Source organism: Macrobrachium rosenbergii, chromosome 54 (genome assembly GCF_040412425.1).
Source record: "Macrobrachium rosenbergii isolate ZJJX-2024 chromosome 54, ASM4041242v1, whole genome shotgun sequence".
NCBI lineage: Eukaryota > Metazoa > Arthropoda > Malacostraca > Decapoda > Palaemonidae > Macrobrachium > Macrobrachium rosenbergii.
The window spans coordinates 36113033-36135535 of record NC_089794.1 but is presented as its reverse complement, the minus strand read 5'-3'; the positions used below and the strand labels follow the sequence as shown (position 1 = coordinate 36135535).

Below are 22503 nucleotides of genomic sequence, written 5' to 3'. Positions count from 1 at the left end.
ACCTGTGACGTTTCGCTTAAATACAGAAACAGACAGTCGACTTACCATTCTACTGCTAAGAGGCATTCTGTCCCGGGAAGACGCACTTACCAGTTATAATTCCATTTGGCAGTAATTTATTCAGAGTAAAGTGAATTCGATATTAAGGGGGCATATATTTACGGCGTAATACTTGCTATATGTGTGTGTGCGTATCTGTGTGTTTCGTATTTGTGTGAACGTACCCTAATACCTAACACATAGAGAGAGAGAGAGAGAGAGAGAGAGAGAGAGAGAGAGAGAGAGAGAGAGAGAGAGAGAGAGTCCAAACCATTTTAGGGTTAAGCACCGAAGAAGAACTCGGCGATGATCCTCCCAGATCCAATATAAGACGAAGGGGGAACGTCTTATGGCAACCTTAAGTATGCCGTAAAGGCCGTCTCCTCACACTCCCCCCCCCAACATCCCCATCCTATCTTCCTCATACCCAGACCCGTTCCCTTCCCTCTCCCCTCCGGGGGAGGAAAATAATCCCACCAGTCCCCAAGCCTTTCCCCAACTTTCCTGGGCCAACAGTATTTCATCCGGCCCAAAGACCTCGTTTCTTGAAAGGACTTTGACCATATAGCTCGTCCGTCACGTTCTTCAGATCTCTTTTGTTTTCGTCAATGGGTATTTTCTTTTGTTTACTTCTTCTCTTCTTCTTCCCTTTCCTCTTCTTCTTTATGGCCATTTTATCAAAATACTGGCCGTTTTGGGTTTCTCTACCAGAATATATGCTGCTAATTACAACAATAATTTTTTTTAAAGTCAAGAAACATAAATCCTCCAGTAATCGCCAAATAACAAGTGGGCCTGCCCAACACTTCTCAGCCACTGAATTCCATATTCTTTCTTTCTGTTTCTCGATTCTAATTCTAAGCCAATGTCTCCCTTTCTAATCAACAGGACGACTGGTTCTATTCTCCTAAAGCAACCTGCGTTTTCAAAGATACTAAAGAGGTTGCTCCACTATTTCGCCTACTCATGTATAATACCGTCTCATTTGTCTCACTTCGCCGGGCAGCTGGTTCTATTCCACTCCACCCATACTGAGTGGATCTATTTTAGACTAAATGAGATTCCCTTCCCCTCTAGACGATCCTTTAACATCCATCAGGAAAATTCTTCTGCTGGAAATTATAAGTCCTCGAATTTTATAATTCAGTGACTATTGCTTCTTCCCAGCCAAGCTTTGGAATTTCCTCCGTACCCCTTTTCCCCCAAAAGTCTTGTCATTTTTCATCTTTTTTTTTCGAGGTTATGCTCTGCTGTTTTGCCTTCCTCTTGTTTCTTCTTGTTTTCTTTTGGTCTGGGAACTATTTGGCTGTCCGTTTGGCCTCGATATTTTAATAATTGATACGTAAATCTTAAAGCAAACGCCAGTTTTGATTCCATTTACCCCAGCTGTGAATCTCTCTGGATTTTGTAAATGAGGAAGTGGCTTGAATCTCAGCATAGATATCACAACAGCGTAAAACTTATGACCATCTCATGGAAATGATTCGTATAAACTTTCTCTCTCTCTCTCTCTCTCTCTCTCTCTCTCTCTCTCTCTCTCTCTCTCTCTCTCTCTCTCTCTCTCTCTTTTCATGCACCCAAATCATTTTTATTAGTCAACAATTCTGGAGACAACACCATCTCACAGAATAATCAGTTACCTACACAATAATTTTGCTGGTCAATTCAGAATTCGAAGAACTGATTAAAGCTAGATACTATAATGTTTTTACAGTAAAAAAGAAAAATTAAAAAGAAAAAATTCAGAAAATAAAGTAGACTAAAAATGAAGAGAGTTGGGCAGTCCCTTTTGTTAATTTGCTCATTTTTGTCGCCGAGTTTTCCAGATCTCATTATCACTTTCATCTTGAAAGTTGTTTTCGATGAACGCCCCCGCTCTGACGTCAGGGAAATTAAGGCGATTAATGAAAAAAACATTTCCCTTCCACCCTTTTTTTTCTTTCCTTTTTCCTGTTTTTTTTTTTTTTTTTTGCGCGCGCCCGGACTTCGGGAAACTATGCTTTAATGGAATTCATTAGTTAAATGAGCTTCGTTACGCAATGAAATGACTCTGCGGGAGAGAAAATAAAAATGAAATCGAATACATGAAGGAAAATGGGAGAGTTTAGATAAATGGTAGAGGAAATAAGGGGATATCTTCTCCTTCTTCGCAGTTTCATCTCTAGTCGGGGTCAATGTCTTGTAAATAAGTTTTTTTTTTTTTTTAGATGTAGTAGTTCATAAGGAAAAGAATCACTTCCTCTCCTCTTTTAATTGATGCACCAATAATGGATTCCCTAGGCGGAAGAATTCCCAAAACTTAGCCACTTTATACAACTACACTAAAGGCTTATCAGCATCACATCGAACCCCCGCCGCACAGTGCACCAATCACCTCAATCTTGCCCTCGCTCTCTCTTAATTTGAATGAAGGTCTTCCCATCCGCAACAGCTCTTATACACCATCTAGCTATAAATTCCTTCATCCTCCTTCTTCCATCCTCCCAAAACTCCCGAATTAACCGTTATAACCAAACTTTTCGTCTTCCATTCTCTCCACGTGACCAGACTACTTAAAAAAGCACTGCTTCGTTAACCTTTCGCCTCATTTGCGTCTTATCTCCACAGCTTATCTCTGTTAAATGAAGTTTTGAAGGAAGGGAAAAAAAAAAAAAAAAAAAAAAAAAATAGGTCGAGGATATTAGGAAATAAAAAATAATAGGGGCGAAAGAAAAGCGCAAAGTAAATGTAGTGTAGGTGGAAAAAGGCGCAGGTGGAACTGTGATGGTGGAGTGAAATTAAATTGTACAATATAGGCTTTACATAGATTTTTTTGCGAGCAAAGGGAACAGGCACAATATAATACATAACGCTTAGACACGACGTAATAGTTACAATCCTATATGGAATTTGGTGCGAGGGCAGAGCACCAAAAAAAAAAAAAAAAAAAAAAAATTGAGGATGGAGTTTTAATGGAGCATAAATAGTAGCTGAAAATTTCAGGAGGGAGGGATATATGAAATATATATATATATATATATATATATATATATATATATATATATATATATATATATATATATATATATATATATATATATATATATATATACATATATATACACATACATATAACAAAACAAATACCACCACTGGACACCGAGATTACGCAACTGCAATTGAATGCAATCACTGCACCACATGAATGATCAAAAACTTTTCAAAATCATAAGTTAAAACAACTATTCTGTTTGTCGCTATGATAATTAAGGGTAATAAAGATTACTAAAAGAATTATTAGGTAATAGGAAATACAGTAAGAAGAGATCAGTTATTAGAAAAGAAAAAATAAATTCACAAATTAATAAACAAATATACGAAAATGTAAGGTAACAAGCCAAGTATTTAAGCAAACTGGAGTGGTAAAATGACCTGTACCTCCAAAAGCTGTAACATTACCCTCCTCGTAAAATAATTATTGTACTTCCCGATAAAGGTTCTAAGAAATCACTGACCTCTAACTACATAGCTTCTGAGATCTAGGAAAGACAGCTAAAATTTTGGACATTACAATGGCAGGTGACCTTGAAAAATGGGTCACTGATAACGGCTGGGAGGTCAAAGGGGAGGCGGTGAGATAATTAGCACCCCACAATATTGCTACTTGAAAAGATTCTTAGAAATCTTCTCAAATAATAATAATAAAATAATAATAATAATAATAATAATAATAATAATAATAATAATAATAATAATAATAACCTATCCATCGACATGGGCAAGTGTTCAATATACAAATGACGGTGATTTTGGTATAGAAAAGAAAAAATAAATAAATAAAAAATTGTCTTAAACGAACCAGAGTAAAACCTTCATATATAAATCACAGTGATTTTGGCACAAAAACGAAAATAGAAAACACATAAGAAATCAAATTGCCTTATACGACCAAATGAGGAAAAAAGTCTTATCAGATAAAAGGAGACAAAAACAAAAAAAAAATTGGTGATTTTCGTAGGAAGAGGAAATAAAAGAACAATCTGGATGATAATGAATCGTTAAAGGGACCCCAAGGAGACTGCCACCCATCCGCCCCCAGCCTCCAACATCCGTCTCCACCACTCCCCCTTCCCCTTCGAACTTCCTACTCCCCCCCGCAACTCACCAATCCCTAACACAATTACTGGGACGCGAACGAAATAAAGAAAGAGAATAGCATCCGAGGCATGTGGGCAGCCAATGACGTCACGGCGACATCACGTGACCGCTTGAAAGGAAATGTTAGAGGTCACGGAAAAATTTCATCTTTAGTCTCTTCGGCGTTACGAAATCGGGCGTCCACTGTCCGAGAGCGATTAAACCTTTAAAATATGTTAGAGTAGTATTAATGAGTTAGTCTTTAAATGTTTTCGGACAATACGATTAATGAGTTTTATTTTTCCCACTCTCCCGGGTGGAGGAATATGAGATTGCATAACGGGGTTATGATTTTGTTCCGTCTAAATTTCGTTCAAATCATTAGGACAACTGCTGAATTATTAGTTTAGTTGTTCAACATGGAAACGAGAAAGGGAAAGGGGATAGGATAAGGTCTGAAGGTCTGACCCCGAAAAGAGCTTCTGATGAACCGAAAGATGGATTATTACATGAATCATAGCGAACGAGAACTAGGGAGATTACTCCCATGCCTGACTGTAGAAAGGAAATAAATGCATCAACCAACTGAGCAATGACAGAACTGCTCATTTACACGTCATAAACATATATGTGTGTATAATAAATATATATATATATATATATATATATATATATATATATATATATATATATATATATATATATATATATATATATATATATATATATATATATATATATATAATTTATATATATAATACTATTATGTATATATATATACAAATACATACATACATATATATGTGTATATATATATATATATATATATATATATATATATATATATATATATACATAACATTTGTTACAATTTGATTAGCCCTCTCGATCTAATTTATGACGCTTGGTGCCATAAAATTACACCTTTCCTTTTTCTGATTTATATAAATGTTTACGTAAGAATACACAATACATTCGTCACCTTTGTTGATTTAATTATAGTCATTTATTCATTTCCTTCGCTATATCGTCTACTTCTCCCGTACAGTAATCCTAATCTGTGGAAGCTTGCTTTATAAGTTAATGGTCTTTTCCATTAACTTGAATAATATTTATCTGAATATTTATTTGAAATCAACACGACCAGGAAGTCAGCACAATTTTATTAACAATGAAAACTATCTTCTTGTTCTTGGAAAAAAAGCGATTACACGGGAACAATGGTTTTAAGTGACTTTCCGGAATCATTAACACAGGACTCAAAAGCTTCATAAATTAATCACTCCAAAAATAATATTCTTGCAGAACAGGAAATTCAACAGCCCTTCTCTTTCGAACATAAACAATGAACTGATCACTTCCTGAAACATAAAACATTGCTGTCAAAACGCATTTACAGGAACCCTTCTGAATAGGGAGATCACTGAATAATTCCAAGAATCCAGGCAAAATGCAACTAAGAATAAGGGAACAGCGCTTGCACACAATTCTTCGAATCCTTTTCAGGAATCCGGAATCATTCTCTGGCGGGAACAGAAGAGATTAGCAGCTCATTAGACGATCTTCAAAGAACAGAATTATGTCCTGACCAAGGTTGATAACCACGACAAAGAACAGTGACTGATTAAGAAAAATACTCTTTTAAAGGAGATAGCTGTCTTTGGTATCATTGCTACCATTTGGTCAAACTCCTTGTTTTTGAGTTGAATTGTCGCGTAATATCCTCCTTTAGTTTTATGTCATTAACTCCGCCAAGGTGATTATCATTTCAAATTCAGTTTGTTTCTTTTTAGTCAATTTCTCTGTCTGTTTGTAAGGTAGATTAAGGAAAAAAGTTATGTGCGGGATTTCCCAAACAATTTTACCGTTAGTTGGTCTCATGACAAAAAAAAAAAAAAAAAAAAATCAGATTTCGGGAGAGAAAAAGCCCCTGGTGAAATAAATTGCTCAGCCTTGGCGGTGATTTGCGGTCGCCAACCGCTCTGGTTTTGACAGTTATCATCCGCGTACGTGTCAGATCAAAGTTGGGGCTAAGTAATAGTTTTATTTTAGAGAGAGCAACCGAAGGGAGTGGCAAAACAACATCTTATCTAACCTAGGCGTAAGACAGCCAAACAAAAGAATCAAACGAAAATATTGGTCTTGACCTTGAAAGACGTGATATGCAAGCCTCTTGAAAAAAAAAAAGTTTTAAGAATCCTAGAAGTCAAAAGCAGGTAGTGAGTTCCAAAACTTGGCAGAAGCGGAGAAAGAAACAATTACCGAAACGAACAGTATTAGCTCCGTTTTTTAATCCGAAGGTCTATATTTTCTTCCGTTTCCTGGGAATTATATACTTGCTTTTTTCTTGAGTCGGGTCCACAATTTCAGGTTGTTTAAGACCCAGTTTTATCTTTTTTTATGCTCCTTCAGCTTCGTGCAAAAAAAAAAAAAAAAAAACGGCAAACCTACAATTCCTTAAGTGTCTGAATCCTCTTTTTCTACCACTTAAATTTTATTACTAAACCCATTAATCAGTGAGCTAAAAATAAAATCACTGGTGGATTTTTCATGATAAAATGTTTAAACACTTTGCTTCGGTGACGTCACACCTTCACACAAAACCCCACAGTAACTCCCTCTCCTCTTAAGTTCTTTACATCCATGTATGTATATATATATATATATATATATATATATATATATATATATATATATATATATATATATATATATGTGTGTGTGTGTATATATATGTACATGTGCTTCGGAATTATCTTTGTTCTTCCGTTTTCCCTGTGTCTTCATAAATATTCGGGAAGCGTCAGATTCCGTGAAAGATTCAGCTGAGTGACGTAAAAAGAAAGATATTGTACGTGATTTTGATACAAAGTTTCAGTGCACTCTAAACGGCAACTTTAAAAGTATGAGTTTCTGAGATGAAGAGAATTTTTTCTCATTATGAATTTTGGCAGACCAAGAAGAGCAAGCCTGCGCGAGAAAAAGCCCTGTACAAATAATATACCCACCCCTTGAAAAGAGGCAGGTTATATGACATGGAAGTGAAGACTGCACTCTAATCAAATTGACCAACTTTCGAACTGACTAAATAAACAGCAGAAGAAATTAAGATACCGTAAATGTTTGGTAGAACTTTTTCCATACACTATTCAAAAGATTTTGCTTGGTATCGTCCGTAGAGACACTTAACGGAACATCAACTATGAAAATATATTAAAATCTTCCCGTTTCTCCAATACCAAGCTTTGGAATTCTCTTTTTGACTCCGTTTTCCCCAACTCTTTATAAGCGACCTCCATCTGGAGCCAAGCCACTACATATATCATTCCCACTCATTTCCCTCTCTTTTAATCGGTTTGGGATAAAATTATGAAAATACATTAAAATCTTCCCGTTTCTCCAATACTAATTTTTGGAATTCTCTTTTTGACTCCGTTTTCCCCAAGTCTTTAAAAGCGTTCTCCATCTGGAGCCAAGCCACTACATATATCATTCCCACTCATTTTCCTCTCTTTTAATCGGTTTGGGATAAAAATGGGTATTTTAGGATGCCCGTTCCACGGGCCTCGGGCATCTAGAAAAATACGACCAAATAAATAATAAAAATAATAACAGAAAAAAAGAGTCGTGTATGGTTGTTAATAAAAATAATAATAACAGAAAAAAGAGAGTCGTGTATGGTTGTTGTCCCAACCGAGCGTGTACAAAAGCAAATCAGATCAATACTGCCTGTTTTTAAAGATGCCTGCCCAGTACCAAAACACCGAGGAGCCAGTTTAACTTTAATACAAAAACCCCCGCCGTCATGCAACACCGCTGACTCTTATCCCACCCGAAACCCCGACTTTTTCTCCCCCTCACTGAGGAAAGGAGAAGGGAGGGGGAAGGGGGAGGAGGAGGACGAGGAGGTCCCGAGCAGTCACTCCTCCCCTACACTACACCACACTGAGGAACGGAGGAGAGGGGGGGGAGGAGGAGGCCCCAGGTCCCAGTCACTCCTCCCCTACACTACACCACAGCCTTACCTCCTACCTCACCTCACCTCACCTCCTACCTTCTCTCCCATTTCGCATACGGATGCAAGCAATGACGTGTTTCCTCAACCCCCCCCACCCACCGCGCCTCTCACCCACTCACACCTAGGACACCTCCATCTCCCACCTCCTGCCCATCCACCCAAAAAAATGTTAGAGAGGGATCCATATTTCGGCAGGTTCTGACTTATCATGGTCCTTCGTCTCCTTTTCTGTCTTTTTTTTTTTTTTAATCTGCCCTCTTCAACGAAAACGGATTAAAATAAAAATGATTTTACATACGGTGGTATGCAAAACAAAATGCACGCTAATTGCATGGAAGTCTGAACATGCATACTAACACACAAACACACAAGCGCGCACATACATACATACACACACATACACACACACACACACACACACACACACACACATATATATATATATATATATATATATATATATATATATATATATATGTGTGTGTGTGTGTGTGTGTGTGTGTGTGTGTGTGTGTGTGTAACAGAGATGAACAAATACAAATGAACCATATCAATATATAAATTATTATATTCATATAAACTGTCATCATTAGATACACGAATGCTTGTACATGGACATTCTTACGCTCATATACTATTTTTTGCATATATCCATTTCAAGAAATACTCGACTATAATCATTCATACATTCTGAAACTCACACTCTAATAATATATTACTGCATAACTCGTAAATCCAAAACCATTAATATGATATCAATATTTCACGTAAGCATGCCACCTTTCATTCATATTAGTAACATTACGGTTAATAATAATAATAAATATCATTGTTGTACAAGAAAAAAGGCCGAAACTGTGAATAATTATACATTTAAAAATATACCCCTTATATATATATATATATATATATATATATATATATATATATATATATATATATATATATATATGTATGTATGTATATAAGCAACTTTATAGGTAGGCTCGTAAAACAACCTTTAACAATATTTGTAGGAAATCAGCATCGGTTATCCAATGGTACTACAGTGAAAAATAATGGTTATGCAAAGTCTTAAATCAAAAGTTTATTGCAGGATTAGAAACTAGCAGTGACTGTAAATAGGTGAAAACAAAGATGAGTGACTGAATAAAAAAAAAAAGAAAATAAAGAAAAGAGCCGATATTATCGAACGCCCCCCCAACCGTCAGATGAAAACAATGCAAGACAAATCCGAAGGCATCAGAGATGAATCCCGATCGCTCGTCCGAAGGCACCTCTCCTCTTCTTTCTTTCTCTCCTGAGACGGCAGTCTTGAGCAAGCGGTTACCAATGCATTGCCAGGTGGAATCGGTCTTACCAGCGTCGTCTTTTGTTTTAATTCTCTTGTTTTACGATCCCGGTTCTCCAGAATGGCTTGTACGCTCCTCAGGATCGTCCAGGCGGCGGTGAATCTGAGGCGTCGTTTCGAATGCGCCATCCAGTCCTCGTTCGAATCCGTGGAGAGTGGCGAGGTCTTGGACGACCACGCTCATCTAGGCGACACTGAGGACAACGGCGAAGACGTCTCCGCCAAGGAGGAAGATGTGAGCACCAGCGAACATCTCTCGCAGAATTTCCAGCTCTCGTTTGCCGACGACGACAACGACAGCGAGCACGGCGACAATACCGACGAGAAAACTATCGAGCAAAATACCGAGTCTCCAGACGACGGAGCCCAAACGAGCAACAAAATGACGTTCATTCATTCAGATGACCAGAAGGATTCCGAGGATAAAGAAAACGGCGCCTACCGAGACGCCAAGACTTCCAGCTCCATTGAAATACTGGAAGAAAACGTTTATGCCACCGAGGATGTGGAGAGCGGAGATGAACTGGACAGTCCTACCACTGAAAACGAAACCGTTGTGGAAGAAAGTGTCACAGAAAACGTAAGCTCAAAAGAAAACGAGAGTACAACAGAAAACGTACAAACGACAGAAAACCAGTCCGCAGCAGTAGAATCCACAGAAAGTGGGACTGAAGAGCCAACTAAAGAAAATATTGAGACAATCGTCGTGCCTAAAGTCCCGATCGTTCAGGTGAACGAAATCAGTGGCTCAGACAGAAGTAGCTCAGAGAGAAGCACAACCGACAGTGATACTGACAGTCGTTGCAGCATCAAGTCTGTTAGGCTGCGTTATGCGGAGGCCGTATCCCCTTCTAGTGGCTGCAAGCCTCCAAAGATAATAAAAAGCGATGCTTCCCTAGACACCTCCGAGGGAGAACCGGAGAATGACCAACAGTGGATTCTGTTGGTGAAAGAGTCGGGGCATCAGCTCGTCAAGGAGAGTGAGAAAGAAAACAGCAACAGCGAGAGTGAAGTCGACAAGAAAGAGTTCCTCGCTTACGCAGACTGGCTCCTCAAAGGGAAAGACAGTGAGGAGGCAGAGACCAGTTCCTCCGACGAACAGGACGTCCTCTACAGCCCTTCCGCGTACGAGGGCGCCATGGGGGAAGAGGACATTGATATCGACGAGGACAGTGAGATATATCTCGAAGACGATGACGACGAGGACGTTGAATATGACGATGAAATGATCATCGAGGAGTCTTTCGATGAGTCGTTCGTGGATGACGGTTTCGTCAGTCTGGATATTGACGAATTTGACGACGACGTCATCATCGAAGAAAATGAGTCTGACCTCGAGAAGGAAAGGCTCGAGGAGGAGTTACTCGAGGAAATGAGGAAATCCTTCGAGGAAGGGTAAGTTAGTCGTCATTGTTTTGATTTGAAATACCTTGAAACTTAGATGTGCAGAAGGCCAGTACTACAATAACACGGCAGTATAAGGTAAGCAATGACGTTAACCACGTATTCTCATAAAAAAAAAAACTTTGAAATCTCTTTCCCACAAGCACACCTGCAAAAGCGCTATGGCGCTGCCAATAAGCAACCGTATACATCACAATCAATCATGAAATAGTCCGATTCAACAAATGGGTGGGAGGGACAGGACTTAGTAGACATCTCTTATTCCTTCATGTACGTTATTATGGAAGAGGCGGTATAGGTATGGAGTGAGTTCTGAATCATGGTTAACTTGGCTTACTTTGGCTTGTTTTTTTTCCCAAGACATGGTAAGTATGTAATATTAGTTATTATTACTGTCAAATTAATAATCATTCATTTCTTTTCATGAGAGCTGAGTAACATTAAATTATTAGAAGCAGCAAGCAATGTTATTCACAGGTGATTATTACCTATTTATTTTGTTGACGTCATAAATTTCAAACTGCATTCCCTTTGTGAGTACCCATGCATATTTTCGTGCTTAATGAATTTCCTTTCATATCATAGTATAACCATATTATTTTATTAAATTTCCATTTCCTTCCATTTCGTGGGAATAGCCCTACTATTTTGATGCATTTCCTGTCTCCTCTGTTTTGTTATGATAGATATTTTATTTTTTTGTGTATTTTTCTTTTTTTCTTTTTACTGAGAGTAAGAATTTTTTTACAATGTATTTTTTTTTTTCTTTTTACTGAGTGTAAGAATTTTTTTACAATGTATTTTTTCTTTTTTCTCTTTACTGAGAGTAAGAATACAGGCACATCACTAAATGTTATCTTTTTATTTCTTTAATTTGCAGGCCCGGTCGAGCTGAGGCCCAGGAACACAGAAAACTCAGCCGTCAATACAGTCCAGCGATTTACCTGGCTGACCCTTTGCCTGGTAAGTACATATATAAGGCAGTTCTGTTTATACCACTACTACTACTTGCATTAGTAAAAATCTTTGCATGTAATTTTTGTTTCTGTAACACGTTTTTATAAGCATAATAATAAAAAGGAAAATGTTTATGAGGGCATGGGTCGCCACGGTTAATTTGGACAAGATTTTGGGTCACTGACAAAATAGTCAAAGAACCACTGCCTTATATGCTCAGATACATTAATGGACGTAAACAAACATGGATATCAGAAAGGAACTCTCTCTCTCTCTCTCTCTCTCTCTCTCTCTCTCTCTCTCTCTCTCTCTCTCTCTCTCTCCTACATATTTCGCAAGTGTGACTAATGTACTATGGTAACCACTAAGGCCATTTTCCACATTTTTTTTCCATAATTTTTGATAATTCTTATACATATTCAGAAGCACCCCTAATAAGCTACTACATTTTCGTTAAATAAAAATGAATAATTTAGTCTTGATAATTTGTCAGGTACTATATCTTCCTAAATATGTAATGTCTCATCGATTAAATGCATCAGATAAACCTAAAATAAGCCTGGGTATTTATGCTTTGGTCCCCCATGTAAACTTACGTTTTCTTTGTATACAGTGGCTTACGTTGATTTTCTTTACAAATCGCAAAATACATGGGTAACATGTCAACATCTGTAAAATAAAGCGCTGTAGGGAGTCTGGGATAGGTTAGGGGTGGTTTGATTTATTTCATTTAATTTTTATTATTCATAAAGCAAACTAATTATAAGTTTCTCTTCCCATAAGAAATACTAAGACTGCAATTATCGGCTCGACTCGCTGCATCACTTACATCTCTTATTTTCATGATTTTCGTAATTGTTTCTCTTTGCTTAGATGTGCACGGGTGGGCCTTTGCTGGGTCGGTTTACTAAGAGGGGAAAGGATCAGATCTACTCTCCATTTCAGGGACCGCAAGGCATCGTTTTTCTCAAATAACTTTCAAACTAATTATTTGATCGAAATGTTACTTTGACAGTGTACTAGACACCTCCCGCTAATTTTTGGTAATATAGTGTTGTTAAATGGTTTTAGTTAAGGCGTTTACTCTTAACCTAAAAGGTGTTGCCAAGCATCGCCAAACTATGCATTCGAACGTCCTTTATCCCCATCCCGCCCCCTCCCTCTTCCTTCCCCTTCATCCCTCCCCTCAACCCATTTTCCTGGTCTCCCCCTCAACCCATTTACCTGGCCTCCCCATCTCCTGGTCTCCCCATCTTCTCCTGGCCTCCCCATCTCGCCCCACTTTCCTGGCCTCCCCATCTCCGCTCCCCCCCTCCTATCTATGGGGGATAGCGGACGTTCGACTGCGTAGTTCAGGCTTACTGACTCACGCGACTTTGCCTTTAAAAATCAAGAGTAAACGCCCTAACTAACCCAGTTTGACAATGCACTATATAACCAAAAATTAGCGGGAGGTGTCTTGTGCACTGTATCAAAGTACCATTTTGATCAAATAATTAGTTTGAAAGATATTTGAGAAAAACGATGACTCGCGGTCCCAGAAATGGATAGTAGGTATACAAGAAGTGGATAAGACAGCGAAGGAGAGGAAGATGATACTCAAGGACAAAACTGAATCATTCGAAATCTGTTTATTTATTCCCACGACCATTATCATTCTTATTGTTTATTTTGTATGGAAATGCATTTATGGACCTTGCTGTTTCACATCAGAAATGGACATCCAGATGACAGTAGTAAACTAAATTTCTATCTCTTAAGCTGATTTACGTTGCTATTATTATTATTATTATTATTATTATTATTATTATTATTATTATTATTATTATTATTATTATTATTATTATTATTAAACTTCACCATGATGATGCTTATTGATTTATTTAAAAGTAGCAAGTGTCCAGATTTTGCGAATACATCTCGTCTGGAGAAAATTATTGGCGTTGTTTACTTTTAAAAATATCATTATAGCGTCATCTCCAACATTTCATTTATTTTAGATCTTAGAAACCTCAGTTGAAACCCATTTGAATTCTGTTTTTTTTATATAGTTCCCATTTCATCTTATTAATAAGATAAATCTGGGAACCATAAAAAGAATTCCAATGGGGTTCAACTGAGGTTTTTGAGATCAAAAGTAAGTGAAATGTTGAAGATGACGCTATAATGATGTTTTCAAAGGCAAACAATGCCAATAATTTTCTCCAAACAAGATGTGGTCGCAAAATCTGGACGCTTACTACCTTTGAATAAATCAATAAGCATCATCATGGTGAATAATAATAATAATAATAATAATAATAATAATAATAATAATAATAATAATAATAATAATAATAATAATGTAAATCAGCTAAAGAGATAGAAATTGAGCTTACTACTGTAATCTGGATGTCCATTTCTGATGTGAAACAGCAAGATCCATAAATGAATTTCCATACAAAATAAACAATAAAAATTATAATGGTTCCCCTATTGATATTATCATTATATTCAAAAGGGGCAAATGATCACAAGAAACAAAGCAGAAAGCCTTTTCCTCGCAAATAACGTTTCCTTAAATGAGAAAGCATCGTGGTAGAAAACTGAAGGATTGCAGTACCCATTCAAAACGCATAACGTAACTATCATATGTTAATGTAATTATAACAACTCAGGCAGGAGACCGAAAGCTCTATAGTAATAAACTATATTTGGTCAAACAGGAAAACCTCTCGAAAAAACAGTTTCACCTAAAGAAAAAATCTCTCGTGTGACAAAGAGCAGGTTTCTTGGGTTGATGTTTGATATCAGACTTCCGAGCTGGTCTTGCCAATTGGCTGATTTGAAAACCATGTGCATCCCTTGCCAGATGTTGACAAATCAAATTCCAGAACCAAAATTTATCTGATTTTTTTATTTAGCTTATCTTCAATAATAAAACTCGAGTGGATCTTATTTGTCCGCCCCGGGTGGGGGCGGAGTAGGTAGGGGATCAGGAGGGTAGGAGAGACACGACACATCCACCCTCCTCCTACAAACCTGTTTGTCCGCCCCGGGTGGGGAGGGGTAGGTAGGGGAGACATAACACTCCTGCAAACCTGTTTGTCCGCCCCTGGTGGGGTGGGGTAGGTAGGGGATCAGGAGGGGAGACATGACACATCCACCCTCTTCCTGCAAACCTGTTTGTCCGCCCAGGGTGGGGTAGGTAGGGGATCGGGACGGTAGGGGAGACATGACACATCCACCCTCTTCCTGCAAACTTGTTTGTCCGCCCCGGGTGGGGGCGGGGTAGGTAGGGAATAGGGAGGGTAGGGGCGACATGACAGGCAGCACCGGGTTCCAGCGCAGCATAGCGTGCGCCATCAAGCCCGTGCAATAATCTTATCTTGGGAGCTCTTTCTCTGCTAATTTTTCAATGGCTTTCCTGGTGATTCTCTGGTTAATGATTGGAACATGATCATGATAATTTCGTTGCATCCTAAACAGACTGGTTAATTCTGAAGTGAAATTTAGACAATGATATCATAGAGCATGAATTCAGCGAAATATGTAAATGAGCAAATTGACAATCAAATTGGTTAAGTGTATTTTCACGATAAGTCTTGTCCCAAAAGGAGGGTGACACTAGTGTGTTAACCTTCCAGTTCTTACCAAAATATTTCTGGAATGTATCTGCTAGCCAACAGCTTTCTCGTTTCTCGCACTGGCCCACCACACTTGACTAATATCAGACATGTAATTCAATGCTTAGGTTAACTGGGACAAATATATTTTTCAGGCCAAATATGTATCCCACGAGGGATCAAACTCTGTACTTTCGTTTGTGAAGCGAGTTCGATAAAACTGATTGCAGGATCAGAGGAGTGAGCCAAATAATAGGTGAAGCAATGAAGGTAGCAGGTTGTGTGCAAAAGATTAGAACGAAACTTGGAGTGCGGTGGTGATCAAGGCGTGAGTGTGCGAAGGGAGTACTTAGCAAAAAACTACCCTATGGAAGTGAAGCTTGGATGCTGAATATGAATAAAATAAAAATGCAGAATCTGTAGAGATGCTTACATAGTCAAGTAACATACAAGGAATTGAAAAAGTAGAGAAATGTGGAGACAACTAGAAGTGGTAAATAGTTAGCTGGTGTGAAAGGTGATGGTTTGGCCATGCAGAAAGAATGAAGGATACGGGTTAGTGAGGAGGCAATGAACAGGTGCACACAAAACTTTTCCTACACACTGCTCATCCTTCTTTATTTATTTCTCTCCACATATTCAATCACCCTTTTATCCCTTCTCTCTCTCCTTAACATTTCCACCAACTTCCATTCCATATTTCCCAATATATCTAACAACTAATCCTCACTTGTCTTTTATATCTTATTACTTTACCCTATTTTCAGCCTTGTCTATTTAAACAACCTCCTCGCTCTACCTCCCATACTTGCTTCCCAATTCTCCTTTATTCCACCCTTTTTATCCGTCAACCAACCCTCCCTCCTTTCTTCCAAACTTCCCGTGCAATTTTCTCTTATTTTCCAATTTTTCTTTTCTCCTTCAGTGTTTCCACTTCAGGTCCTTGGCCTCTTCTTGGCCTTTCCAGCCAATGTCTGCCCTTGGCTACGAAGTAATAAGTTATAATAGGGTATATCAAGACAGTGATTGGAGACTAATACATACAAGGTAAATAACTTATTGGAGTATTGGATATCTGATACATGAATAACTACGTTAGCTCACGGTTGGCTTTGTGCACTGAGGGGACCTGGAGAGATAAATTTTGCTTTTATATTTTGTGATGGTTTATCAGAGGACTTTCAGAAATCCATTCCAATGATGTTTGTCATGCATATTGAAAACTATTATTTATTAACTTGCTTATGTGTGTATATGTATATATATATATATATATATATATATATATATATATATATATATATATATATATATATATATATATATATATATATATATATATATATATATATATTGTACAGTTTCATACTATCGTTAATAATTTGCTCAAAATAGTATAGTTCGTTTCCATTCCAACTCATTACCTGTTTCTAAATCACAATCTTAAACAGGCAGGGTATTTATAAACAAGGTTATTGATAGAAAAACATTTTTAAAGTGTTTTGATAGCAGTGATAGAGGATTTTATATTAAATACTAAAATACCAGCGTTTTAAACTAGTATTTCACAGTGAAAATGCAAAGATCCTCGCATTTATTCAAATTTTTTCAGTGATTGAGCCCCATTAATTTACTCTTCTTCACTAATTTATTCATAAAGTTCCGTCAACAAATTTAATTCATTTGCTATTTATATATAAATTAACAGAATTAATATAAAACTTTAATATAAAATGACCGATGAATAATATTTTTTTATTATTTTCACCTCCCCCAATCATGAATAGTTCACGTACCTTACTTGAATTTTCAATGATTTATCTTTTTTTTTTATTCACCTGCATCTTATATTTTAATCATAACTTTAGAAAATGCACCAATATTACATTCTGATGCATTTTCATTCACTATTTTTCTCTGAGTCCCGTCACTCATGCATTAGCCAATGAGATGCGTAAGTGGGAGGGGCATATCTCACACCTGAGCCAATTGCAAGTGTTATAGGAGGGGCTTATTTCTTAAGTTACGTCAGTTGAGATTGAACGGCTTATATCCGCCCTCTCATGCTTTCCTTTATAGTCATCTATTTACATACATACATACAATTATATATGATATGTGTATATATATACATATATATATATATATATATATATATATATATATATATATATATATATATATATAAATATATACATATATATACATGTATATATTTATATATTTATACATATATTTATATAAATATAAATATAAACAGTATATACATATATATATTTATATATTTATATATATATATATAATATATATATAAATAAATTTATGTATAAATTTATATATAAATGTATATAATATATATATATATATATATATATATATATATATATATATATATATATATATATATATATATATATATATAGAGAGAGAGAGAGAGAGAGAGAGAGAGAGAGAGAGAGAGAGAGAGAGAGAGAGAGAGAGAGTAGGAGGAGGGAATATTGACAGTAAATGGTAGGGTAAGGAAATGAAACATTTAACCACGGGAAAACAAGAGAACACTTTGAGGTACATGATCTTAGAGGGGAAGAATCTTTGTGTGCAATATGTGCCACAAGAATAATTACTGAAAGTCTAAGAAATGTTGAAGTACACAGAGGCAGTAACAAGGTTAGTGTATGTAAAAGGAGGGATTCGAGTGTTTTGAGAAATTCTGGTCGTGTGGTAAGAATAGATGACAATAATTAGAAACTGAGTGGGAGGAGGATGAGACAAAGACTGAGCAATTGTTGGATAGAATGAGAGGGAGTTATTGGAAACGTAAGATAGCATGCAATATGGACGTATATATTCTAGTGTACAGGGGTTAAATGTACTGTTGATAAGCCTTCTCCATAGGATGACGAAGCGGCCTGTGTTGTGGAAGGTTTACCCATAATGCAGCAGCTAAAGTATGAAGATGGCAGTGACTGTTGTGTTGTCTTTTCTCAGGCTCCACTCCTGTTAGAGCAACGACTTATTATATTATATATATATAAATATAAATATATAATATATATATATATAAATATATATATTTATATGCACATTTATAAATATAAGCTCTCATATATATATATATATATATATATATATATATATATATATATATATATATATATATATATATATATATATATATATATATATATATATATATATATATATATATATATATATATATATATATATATATATATATATCTGAGCACTGAAGCAGACCAGCGAAATAACCCATTAACTGAGAGAATGATGCCTTCGGTACGGAGAGAGAGTGAGAGGGAAGGGTACCACCACCCCTCTACTGGTCCACCCTCCTCCACTCCAACACCCTCGCTGAGAAATTCGGCAGTGAAGCAGACATGCGAACGTCCTCCCCCTCATCTACCCCTCCCCCATTCTCCCCTCACCCCCAAGCCCGGACCCAGATCACACCCCTGCCCCGTCAGCTTAAAGCCGCCGAATCCACCGCCGCCGAGCCATGACGTCATTGTTTCCATGGCAACGACCTCTTACTCCCAGATGGGGAGGGGGAGGAGGGGTCCCTTTGAGGTGGGGCAGGGGGACGAGAGCGCGTCTCCTTAAGCTCTTTTAGTTGTAACAAAGATATTAGTCTCTGGTTATTGAGGACGTCATTAACAGCCTCGCGTTGATCAAAAGGGGAATTTTAAACGCACGGCAGAGGCGAAACACGAACGGGCTGAAGACCAGAGGCGCCTGTCTTTAAAGGGAAAAATAAACCGCTGGAATAAACGAGGAACCTCTCAGTGACGAGCGCCACCGGTGACTTAAAGAAGACGGTGCCTTCAAGGCCAATGCCTTTTTCAATGCTTTCGATTCGCCTTAAATAATTAATACATAAACTCAAGGAGATATTGGGAGGAGCATTCCGGAGGCTGGGCGCTGGCGGCCCTGGTGCTATGGCGCGAGGTGTCTTCTCCTCCTTTCATAGCACTGGAGGAAGACAGAAAGGCCTCCTCTTCATTTGGGGTCTTGCGAAATCCTTCTTAGAATGGTTAAAGATATCAAGTGGTTTTTCTTTTTCTTTTATTTTTATTTTTCATCTTGTGAGATCTTTCGTAGCAGTAGACTGGTTGATTACGAATTGTCTTGCGTGGTCAATGAGACCTATCATAGCAATGTATAAAGAGCAATAAACGTTTTCCTTATCTTTTATCTTTCGAATTCTTTCACAGCAATAGACCGGATATAAAATGCTTTTTATAATAACAATGTATCTTATAAAATTGATCATAGCAATGAATTACCATCTAATATTATTTTGTCATGTTAAGACATGATTCGAGATAGCTTTTTTACAACAATATATTCGAAAAATTTTTGCAAATTCTTAAATCTTTTGTAGCATCGGATATAAAACAATAACAGGTCTTGGATTATGAAATGTGTAATTTTTGGAACCCTCCCAACTGAAAATCTGCTTAATGGCCATAAGTACGGATATAACTTTATTGTTTAATTTTTTATCTTCTGGAACCTTAATTCTAGGTGTCTTCTTTCAAAGAATTATTCAGTACACATACATAATATTCACTTAAATATTGTATAATGCGAAATCTTACCTAGACTGGCTATAGCTGGATATCAAAGCATATCAAATCCCTAAATAAGAAATTTGTATCTTTCTGAACTTGAGCTTCAGAAATATAACTATTTATCGAGTTTTATATTTTCCTCAATCTAATAACAAAACGAAACACTCTTACCCGTGTTCTTCTATTTTACACACAAACACAAACATATACACATATACATGTATTTATCGAGTTTTATATTTTCCTCAATCTAATGACAAAACGAAACACTGTTACCCGTGTTCTTCTATTTTACACACAAACACAAACATATACACATATACATATATACATACATATGTATATGTTTTTGTACGTGTAAAATACTCTCTGATGTGACCCTTCGATCATAGCTGAGTGGCTTCCTGCCTTTTACTTCTCATCAGTTCCCCTTGATCTTTCCTCACTTAGAAGTCTGATTTCTTCAACTTTACCTTGTTGCATTTTCAATTCTCATTGAAAGAACACAGCCCCAGGGTAAGCTCGACTCAATGGTCCAGGTCATCTGTCGTACAATAATAATAATAATAATAATAATAATAATAATAATAATAATAATAATAATAAAATCTGAGAATGGGTGGTGCCAGGAGGGTGAAGGCTTCTAGGGGTTTGTAGTTCTCACCGAATCTTTTATGGATGGGGCTGCTAGCCCCATGGCCCTTTCTCGACCCCACTTGCCGCTGGTACCCATTTGCAGCTTAGTGGTAGGCCGGGCAAGAATCTCGTACCTTACAAATAAGATTCCAGCATCGGCTCACCAGTGAGAATCCCTAGAATTAAAAGCAAAAACAAGAGGATGTGGAACAACTCTGCCACGAAACTATACACACACATGCCAGTCCAAAGCCCTGATGAAGAGTAAAGGCTGACAGAACATAGCCGGGGTGCTTATTAAACTGCTAACAATCCGTAGAGATCTGATTTACTCGAAAATGGCATGCATGGTGTTTGAAAGACAATCATGCATATGATTTAAAAGGATATGCATGAAAAAGACATTTTTTCTATACTTTGGGAGATACTTGTTGGTTGTCTATCTCTTTTATCGTATCACTTTACTTTGTCTAACTAACCTCTGAACGATGCTGAACTTGTATATCCACTCATTCATTGGCAGTTAATTACTCAAATAATCAATTAACTATCCTACTTATGTTTTCATTCTTTCATATGTTTGTTTATCTTAATAACTCCACTCATACAATTCTCCTGAGGTCTGTTGCAGTTTCTGGGTCGCGAATTTTTTATACGAAGCTTCTAGCAGCTGCAAAGTGGCCACCCTTCCAAGTGCCGTCCATACCCAAAGGTGCTTAGTTTCACTGATCGAAAGATTAACAGTATTGCTAATTTACTGCCCGATACCGGCATAATAAGCATTTCAGCTCATAACTCAAATGCAGGAATTCGTACCTGCCACAAGGCCGTAAGCTATCTTTTCGTACGAGTTCATTCATAAATCGAAATAAAAGGAAACGAAACACAAAAGAATAGTTTTAACAAACGACCTCATTCATAAAAAAAGACTCAGGAGTATCATTCGAACTGTGAATGAACTCAGACCCTAAAGGTATTATTACGAAAGAAAAAAAATTGTTCAATACGACGATATTGCGCTGTTGCAACATCAAGCATAGAGCTGTGTACCCAACCTTTAAGTATACCTTTTACATGAGAGAGAGAGAGAGAGAGAGAGAGAGAGAGAGAGAGAGAGAGAGAGAGAGAGAGAGAGAGAGAGAGAGAGAGAGGCCTAATGCAAAAAGGGAAAGAAAGAGAGGAGGAGGAGGAGGAGGAGGAGGAGGAGTAGGAGGAGGAGAAGGAGGAGGAAGGAAAAGGAGGAGAGAGAGAGAGAGAGAGAGAGAGAGAGAGAGAGAGAGAGAGAGAGAGAGAGAGAGAGAGAGTTTAAATAACAATTACTTTACCCACATCCATCCTGGTGTTGCAAGATCGAAGGTCAACGACGCCGATGTCAGGAACAAAAATTCATTAAAAGTTTTCCCAATATGTAAACGAGGAAAAAGGAGAAAGTATTAAAATGTTATGCGAAGGCCGACGGTACGGCAACTTGGTGATCTTAACCAGACTGAAAAGGAGGTCATGCTTTTACTAGGTTTGTTTGTATGTTTGTTTGTTAGTAGGATCAAACACATCATAATTTGTGAGTTTTTATAAAAATTTTATCAAAAGACCAAAGACTTCATTTAAGAGGTTGGAAGAGATAGGAATATCATATCTTTTTTTACAGGTGGGAGCTTTTGATGGGTAGACTGCTCATCCTTGGCGGATGTTTGTGGTCTCCAAACTATCGTTATTGTTATTACTATCATTATCAATACTCAAGAGAGTAAAAACTGGCATGGCGTAGAGATAATTTCTACAGAA

The 22503-nt window shown here is 37.2% G+C and overlaps 1 protein-coding gene across 1 annotated transcript in view; it reads left to right on the top strand.

Moving 5' to 3' along the window:
* Positions 1–9156: 9156 nt before the first annotated feature.
* The window catches only part of LOC136835087 (uro-adherence factor A-like), an 83596-nt gene continuing 70249 nt past the window's right edge, over positions 9157–22503 (top strand). Inside the window, exons 1-2 of the mRNA XM_067098267.1 lie at positions 9157–10919; positions 11809–11891. Of these exons, the coding sequence (XP_066954368.1) occupies positions 9586–10919; positions 11809–11891 (1417 nt within the window). The 5' untranslated portion in view covers positions 9157–9585. The remainder of the gene's footprint in view (positions 10920–11808; positions 11892–22503) is intronic.